Here is an 8,202-nt window from a genome sequence, read left to right as displayed (position 1 = left end):
CCATTCTTTTCCTATTTTTTTATTGGCAAAGGGAGGGCTGATCATAAAACCAGGTGTATCTTTCACTGCCCTGACCTATGTCTTTTCCTTAGTTCAGGGACAATGCAGATGATACTCCCTTTGAACAGAGGTGGTTGACCATTCCCAGCTGCTGATCAAGGGTGGTCAAAAAATCTGTGAAAAGGCTGTAGTCAGTCTATGTGGAAATGAGAGCAAATAGTTATTTTGTTTGCAGATGTGCCTGTTGAGCTACCAAGAGCCTTCATTCACTCCTGTCTGGTACTCACCTTCTTACCTGTCAGAGTTCCCACAAACACTGCAACACATCTTCCATGCTATGACAACGGGAGGAAGAGCTCAATGTAACCACAAAACAATACTTACTGAGACTCGCCTGGGAATCAGTGTCTGAGCATCACAGATAGCGCGGGGATTCCCAGATACATTTTTGAAAGTGGTACACAGAAACAATTCTTGACACGTGATTCATGTGATTGCATTTCAAGTCCCTATGACTTGCCATGAGCTGCCACTTTGATCACATCTCACAAACAGGTTCATGTCCAAAATTAGGCTGGAAAAAATGCTGCTATAATTATTTAGAGGAAATAGGAAGGGGGGAACATTTCCCACTGCCAGCTACTGTGCCCACAAAGACAACAAAGGCTCTAGCAGAAGCCAGCACTGAGCATGTGCTAACACCCTCCACTTTGAACCTCTTCCAGGAACCGATGGTGAGAAATAACCACTTTGGTGTGAGCCTGAGAGTTCTAGAGAAAGCACACAGTGAGTTACACCAGTCTAAAAGCCATGCATTAAGAATAATAAAAAGGTTTGATCAATGCTCTTTAAACTGTTTTACAATGACTTTCTCCCTTGCCCAGGCCATTTTACATACTTATTTACTACTGTGTAAATCATACTTCATGGAGCTGAGATGACAAATGAAGCCTGCCACAATTCTGCATGAAATGTAACATGTTTTCTTAGGCAAGACAGGAGTTGACAGAGCATCAAATGATCATGTTCCATCTATAACTTTCACTCTGTCAAGTCTTCTGTCCTCTGCATGCCAATTATAATAAATATAGCTGACTGCGTATAGCCAGAGGAAAATGAAGGCAGCTCTCTAACATATGTAAAACTAAAAGATTCAGACATTTGTAAATCTTTTGGTTGTTTACATAAAAGCAACACTCTATTCTCTTTTGTTTGAAGACAATAAGGAGTTGGAAAGGAATATATCTTTAGAAATCAACAATGAAATGTAAGCAAGAATGTTCAGCTCAGAGTAACAACCTCTTACAGTGGGAGCTGAAGACAGAAGGTGATGTCAGTAAGCCTGGCTGGGTGACATATCTTTACCATAGGAAGCATTTCTGAGTTCATGAGAAGTAGTAGTGATTTATCCTCCCACAGGTATTAACACCTCAAGCAACACAACGAGCACATTGTTTGCTGGAGAGAAATAATCGAAAACATACACCCCCTCCTTGCATTTTTTTTAGAAGGAATTTCTTCAGACACTCTGAAGGAAGAGAGTTGTTTACAAATTGTATACTTTCAATAAATTAATTTTTGAGGTTGTTCTGTTAGCACCTCTTTCACAAATAAAATGTGGTGCTTCTTCCTCAGCTGTTAGTGATAGAAGTAAGCTTGCATATTATTTTTTATTTATAATTATGCCATACAGACCCCTCCAAAAAAAGAAAAAAACCCACAATTAATATTATGTTCATACTAAAGAAACTATACTGTAGCTAGTGGAATGATTTTCTTACCTCAGTCTGAGAACAGAGAGGCTGAATTCTGCCACATGGCCGCTGGATACTGTTCTTAATAATGATTAATTATACCCCAGACCACCGCTGATCTCAGCATCAGCCTAAGCCTTATATATGTATTTAAGGATCTACACTGGCCTCTCACGTTCTCAGTGTGTTAGCTAATTCAGAATGTGAAGCTCATAGGAAAGATTATTTCTGTATGAAGAGGCAAAAATGCAGGGGGCAGCACATCGCTGCCCCTATGTGAAGAGCAAAGAGAGAGGAAGACACAAAAACACTTGCAATTTCAAACTGTCTGGGGTCTTTCTTTGTGCCATATTTTCTGTTTACAGGCTTTAGTGGGTGTTTTGGGACTCACGTGCCAGGCCCTGTGGTCTAGATGTTTATGTTCCACCTTGTTCAGTTAGTGCAGATTTACCGTGTAAAACACGAAAAGGTAGGAAAGGAATTCTCAAAAAGTCCTGCAGCTTCATGATTTCAGTCGTAAAAAGGTATGGCTTTAACACAATTGCTTCTCAGGGAGCCTAGTATGGGATATTCTTCTCAGGAGTCCTGCTTCACAGAAAAAAAAAAAAAAGTGTATTTCATCAAGGAAGATACCAGGATGAAAAGGATAAAAGATACAACTATAAACTATAAAGCAATTATTTGTTTCAAAATATGTACTGGAATATTTCATTATATTCTATTTTTATTTTGCCTCTGTATAGATTTTTTTATTTTTCTGAAGACTGCTCCATTCCTATTTCAGAAGGAAAATTGCTGGTGACTAGAACAGGTCAGCACAGAGACTTGGGAAAACAGAGAACTGTCGGGCTGCTTTACATTTTAGTGGATTAGAGAACAAGGCACTTGTTAGTGTCAAGTTGTTAGTACCAATCTCACCATAAAGAGAGCACGGGCACCACCTGCTGTTTTAGAAATCTATTTATTTGGGTCATGAACGTTACTCTTCAAGTACTGCATTCAAAAACAGTCAGGCCTCCTAAACAAGCTGTACTTCTTCAGGAAAGCTTTCTCCTGAAATTTAACAATTTTAACAAATAATGTGTTTGCAGTTGCCTGTTCACACAATGAGCTGTACTGTAGCAACAACACTGGCCAGAAATGACTGAATATGGAGTACTGACAGATTCTGGAAAGCAAGAAAGTGTTTTGCACTTCTTTTCTGCTTTAGTATATGGGCTCTTTCTCACCCAGGGCATCAAAATGTAGCATTCACAACATTTTCAGTATATCTGATCAGTATTTGATAACCACCAAAAAGTTTACTCACTGGCTTAAGTAGAAATAGCATCTTTAGCATGACAATAGTTTGGGTTGTTTTATGAGCTGGAGGTTATGGAATAACTAACTACTACTAGGTAAGATATCAAACTACAGTTCAAACATTTTTTGAAAATTTTCAAATCACCTTGTTTCCAAAGTGCTTCTAGTTGAGAAAACATGGGTTAGTACACACCCAGCTGCAGTGAGCACCCCCTTTACCAGCAAAAGGAATTGTATTCTTATGCACAGATTTCATTTCATGCAGATTTCATTTCATGCAGGACTTTATAAATTCAGCTGTTTGGCAGTTCTGAGACAACTCAAATCAAGCAAATTAAATCCCTGGCTGACCAGGAGGTAAGCTGGAGAGTGCAATTAAAAAGTCTGAGCAGCAGCTTGGATCCTCTGAGTTAGAGAAGGCTGAATGTCTGCTTAATTCTTCCCAGAATCCCCCTATAGTCTTCTCCTCTTCTTCTGAATAACAAATGGTGCTTTGGAAAACCCTGGTCAGGCCAATGAGACATGACCAGACTCTTGTATTTTAGAGACTGGTCAGGGGCTTTTGTGAGGACTGGTCATTTGTAAACAAAACGATTATCTGTCAAAACTGGATTTTAAGTGAAAGTGAGTTCAGAAGAGCTGCAGCGGCCTCTTCACAAATTAGGGAAATGACATGAAACATCAACAAATTATGTGCTTTTGCCAAGTGAAAAGACATCACGGCCCATTTCCTCTTCAGACAAACTGAGCCAAGATTCACCTTGCCCACGTACAAGCAAAATTATATGAGATACTTTCATTTTTATCCTTTGTAATTCAGTTCTGACTTGTGCATGAGAAATTGAAGGGAAAAGTGAAAACCGTGTATAACGTGGTTGCTTTTCATGAGCTAAGAGGAAGTCAGCAGATTTCTGTAACATGTTCACATCAAACGTATTTCAGTGACAGACGCATAACCCATGTTTTGTCTCTCGGTACCAGTTCTGACAAGGTAACAACAGAGGTGTCAGTACAGTGTCCTGTTGTCCGCTTTTGGAGATGCTTTGTACATCTGAAAGATGTGCAAAACAAAAATAATCTAGGATTGCATCAAGCTTGTGCATTTATTGGTGGCTTATTAAAAATTAATTCATTGCTGTAAATGAATGCTAATAACAAACTAGTAAAAACTTCTTCTTTTCTTCTCTTTTTTTTTTTACACAAATAGTTTTATTACAAACTTGAATTCTTAAGAAATACACATGTAAGAAATTACACAAAGGCCTTGGCATTTGCAAAAATCTTTTGGTATTTGCATGGTAATAGTCTATAAAACACTTTTGGACACAGATGTACTCAAACAATTGTATCATTGCATAGAAATTCTTTAGAAATATTTCTGAGGCCACTTTGAATCCTTTTTTTGGCACAATATTAACAAAATTAAGGCCTTATACTTTTCAAAATCAAGTCATTCAGTGTGTGAGTAGTGTTTAAAACCCTGAAAAATATTAAATACAGAATAAAGACTATAAGCTTAAAGCAGGATGTACTATAATAAACACAAATAGCTATTAACTTGGTTTCAGTCTCTGCAACTTCAGCATTGAAATGGCCTAGGTAAAATGAACATTTCACATCATATTTTGGCATATAATATCTAATTCATGACACTGAAAAGAAGAAAACTTTTGTAAGCTTCTTTTTGAAACGATAAACTCAGCTTGATTTGCCGAATGGTTGATATCTATATAAATTACTAAAATATTTATATATATTTTTTTTCTTGACCATTGCCGGATCATTCTTTATTCCACAGGAAAGTTTGTTCTACTGCATAAAGAAGCTGCACAGTACCAACATGGCAGAAACACGTACTTGCCTCTTTGGGAAACCAATTTGGCAATCTCTTCCAGATGTCGTCCCATTAAAACCAATAGCACTAAAGACTACGAACAGAAGCAAAGGTTTGCAGGATGGCACTCTATGTTGTGAAAAGATGGTTACATGTTGCTTAACCACAGTCTGTAATCCCAAAACTCTTTTTTTTATACATTACTATTGCTTTGTACAGGAACAATAAGTACATACCCAAGAGTCTGGGAATTTGAGACATCTAGATAACGGTAACAACAAACTTATCTGGGGAAGAAAAATGAATCTAAATATATAATACAAGAATGAGAAAGGGGGGTCAAACAGTATAAGGCAGAACTGCATACCTCCTAGCACCTTTGCATTTTTTCTGGATAAATGCTGACTTTTTATTCTATCAGTGCATTGCATTTATATAAAAAATACATATATTTTGATCAAAAGTGCCATTTGGCATGTCGACATTTGAAGCTTATCTTTGTTGTCTCTTTTCTTCTTCAGCAAGGACAGGGCCAGTAAAGCAGTGCGTGTTAGTTATGCAAGTTCCTAAAAGGCACTTTACTGTTTTCATATTGGACAACAATGAGGTACATATGATATATGTCTAGGCTTCATTGCTGTTAAAGGAATAGCACCATATTGTGTGAAATTAGTTGAAATTCAAAAGTCATTATGTTTTTCTCATACAGACTTGACAACGGCTAACATTTGAGCGCAAATCCCCTGCTTTCAGAGTTGAGGGTGTCGGTTTCCTATTAAAAACAAAGAAATTAAAAGACTCATTAGCAACTGTTCACACAAACAGTTTTCAGGTTTGTAACTGACAATACAGACTTTGCATGCAGCCAAGTGCCTCTTTAAGATGTGCCGAATTGAGAAGGTGCCCCTAAGTTCTCCAAAGTATATTCACTTCCAAGTTTGGTCACAGACTATCACAAGATTAGTTTTGAACATTGTCCACCTCCAGTTACTTCAGAATTCAGTTCTGTCTCGAGGCTGAACCAGAAGACACTACCTGTTTAATCAGCTGTTTGAAAACATGCTGGAATTTGGGTCCCTGCAGGGACATCCACAACTAGATCAGGTTGCTCAGAGCCCCGTCCAGCCTGGCCTGGGATGTCTCCACGGATGGGGCATCTACTACTTCTCTGGGCAACCTGGGCCAGTGTTTTACCACCCCCATTGGAAAAAATTTCTTCCTCGTGTCTAGCCTGAATCTCCCCTCTTTTAGTTTAAAACCATTACCCCTTGTTCTATCACAACAGGCCCTGCTGAAAAGTCTGTCCCCATCTTTATTATAGGCCCCTTTTAAGCACTGAAAGGCCACAAAAGGTCTCCCCAGAGCCTTCTCTTCTCCAGGCTGAACAAGCCCAACTCTCTCAGCCTGTCCTCACAGCAGAGCTGTTCCAGCCCTCTGGTCATTTTTGTGGCCTCCTCTGACCCCTCTCCAACAGGTCCATGTCTTTCCTGTACTGAGGGCTCCAGAGATGGACACAGGACTCCAGGTGGGGTCTCACCAGAGCAGAGCAGAGGCAGAATCACCTCCCTTGAGCTGCTGGCCACGCTCCTTCTGATTCAGCCCAAGGTAGGATCTGCTTTCTGGGCTGCAAGCACACATTTCCAGCTCATGTCCAGTCTTCCATCCATCAGTACCCCCAAGTCCTTCTCTGCAGGGTTGCTCTCAATCCCTTCATCCCCCAGTCTGCACTGATACCGGGGGTTCATCTCTCATGAAGAGATGAATGGTACTAGGAGTGGCAGCCTGGACTGCAGTGGAAGAGGATGCTTACCCACTCTCCAGAGGGATGTCTGCTAATCTGGTAAGCTATGCAGACTTGGGAACTGGTCTGTATGCTAATATATTCATCAAATTCATATGGAACAAATTAGACTGTGTTGAAAAATGCTTATGTGCAAGAGACCAGGAAAAGCCTGCAACCACTTAATTCCTGAAATTAGAACCTCAGTGGGACTGAAGAAATGCCTAAGCTCTCTGCCTTCAGCTGCATTTTATTCAGACATACTTCCTCCAGCATTAGGGAAAGGTAAATAATTGTTCAGCTCATTTAGTTCAACACCTGCACTAATTTCAAGTGGTTCTATTATGTGTTAACATCCTCTAGGGGGAACGTTACGTTCTAACTTAATTTCAATCAGCATGTCAGCCTATCCCAGTTACGACTCAGTGAATACAATCAAACACAGTGGAAATGCAAACATTGTTAAATTATTTTGAAAAGCAAAATACTGGGTAAAAATGACATATTGCAAACACTAATGGAAGATTCATTCATTAATTCCCCCAAAACCTATTACAATTTTTTTTTTCTTTTCCGTACGAAAATCACTAACTGCATAGACAAACCAGTCTGGGGCACAGTTAATACTTGAACCATGTATTATATTCAAACAATACCTCTCTTATTCAGTGACAAGGCTTTGCTTAGTCTCACATACTGATAAATAAATCATGAACTTACTTGAACATCTCATTCCTTTCTATAGTGGCAAGCCAGAAGCTGTAAGCATTTGCATAATAATTGCAGGTGCCCCGGCCATGGCATTCAATGAAGGGAGCGCTGCGAAACTCCTCTAGGCAGGAACCGGGAGATGCCAGGGCCTGGCCAGAGCCCTCCGCACCAGCGCTGGTGTGCTAGAAAAATGCAAAAGCATCAGTCAGAGAGCAACTCTTTACCTCTTCTGCTACAACACCTATTAACTCTCTTGCAGAAACACTTCTTCAAGTGCCTCTCCTTGGCCCCTGCTGTGTCTGTCTGCTGTTTTTTCCCCCAGCTCAAGGAGGAGCAAGGGGTGGGCTCCATAGGTGGCACTGGGTACTCTCGCTTAACAGCAGCACAAAACTCCAGCAACACCAACTTCAAGGCAGCTGTATGCACAGAAGTCCTTCAGGACTGACAGAAGGACCCAAGTTATCTCTATGTTAGCAACAGGTCAAGACCAGCTGTCTGGCCCAGAAGGCACACGGACTGGTTTGGTTTGTGTCTGAACAGCTTAACCCAATTCTTGCCTCACATCACAGTGGCCTCTCTGCCACTGCTGAGTGCCAACAGCTCTGGATCCCGGCTGTTTCTCAGACCATGGCCTGGCTGTTGACATAGGCTGTGAGCACAACAGGAAGCATGCTAACAAATAACCTCTATGGAGGACTACAGAGTGGCTCTTCTAGGACACTCCTTGGCCCTGTTTATTTTACTAGTATAGATACAGCAAAAGAAACTGGATAAATGGTCAAAAATGCCCTTTGAAAACCGAAGGCTTATTCATCAAAAAA

General features: G+C 40.2%; 1 protein-coding gene across 1 annotated transcript in view; it reads right to left on the bottom strand.

Annotated features, from left to right (window-relative positions):
* Positions 1 to 4,140: 4,140 nt before the first annotated feature.
* Positions 4,141 to 8,202, bottom strand: part of COL4A1 (collagen type IV alpha 1 chain) — a 129,165-nt gene continuing 125,103 nt past the window's right edge. Inside the window, exons 51-52 of the mRNA XM_082043571.1 lie at positions 7,391 to 7,563; positions 4,141 to 5,662 (exon numbers count right to left, since the gene is read on the bottom strand). Coding sequence (XP_081899697.1) covers positions 5,581 to 5,662; positions 7,391 to 7,563 — 255 coding nt within the window. The 3' untranslated portion in view covers positions 4,141 to 5,580. The remainder of the gene's footprint in view (positions 5,663 to 7,390; positions 7,564 to 8,202) is intronic.

Source organism: Streptopelia decaocto, assembly GCF_964273445.1.
Source record: "Streptopelia decaocto genome assembly, chromosome: 1".
Classification (NCBI taxonomy): domain Eukaryota; kingdom Metazoa; phylum Chordata; class Aves; order Columbiformes; family Columbidae; genus Streptopelia; species Streptopelia decaocto.
The sequence above is the reverse complement of the archived record's forward strand: the minus strand, read 5'-3'. Positions and strand labels throughout refer to the sequence as shown.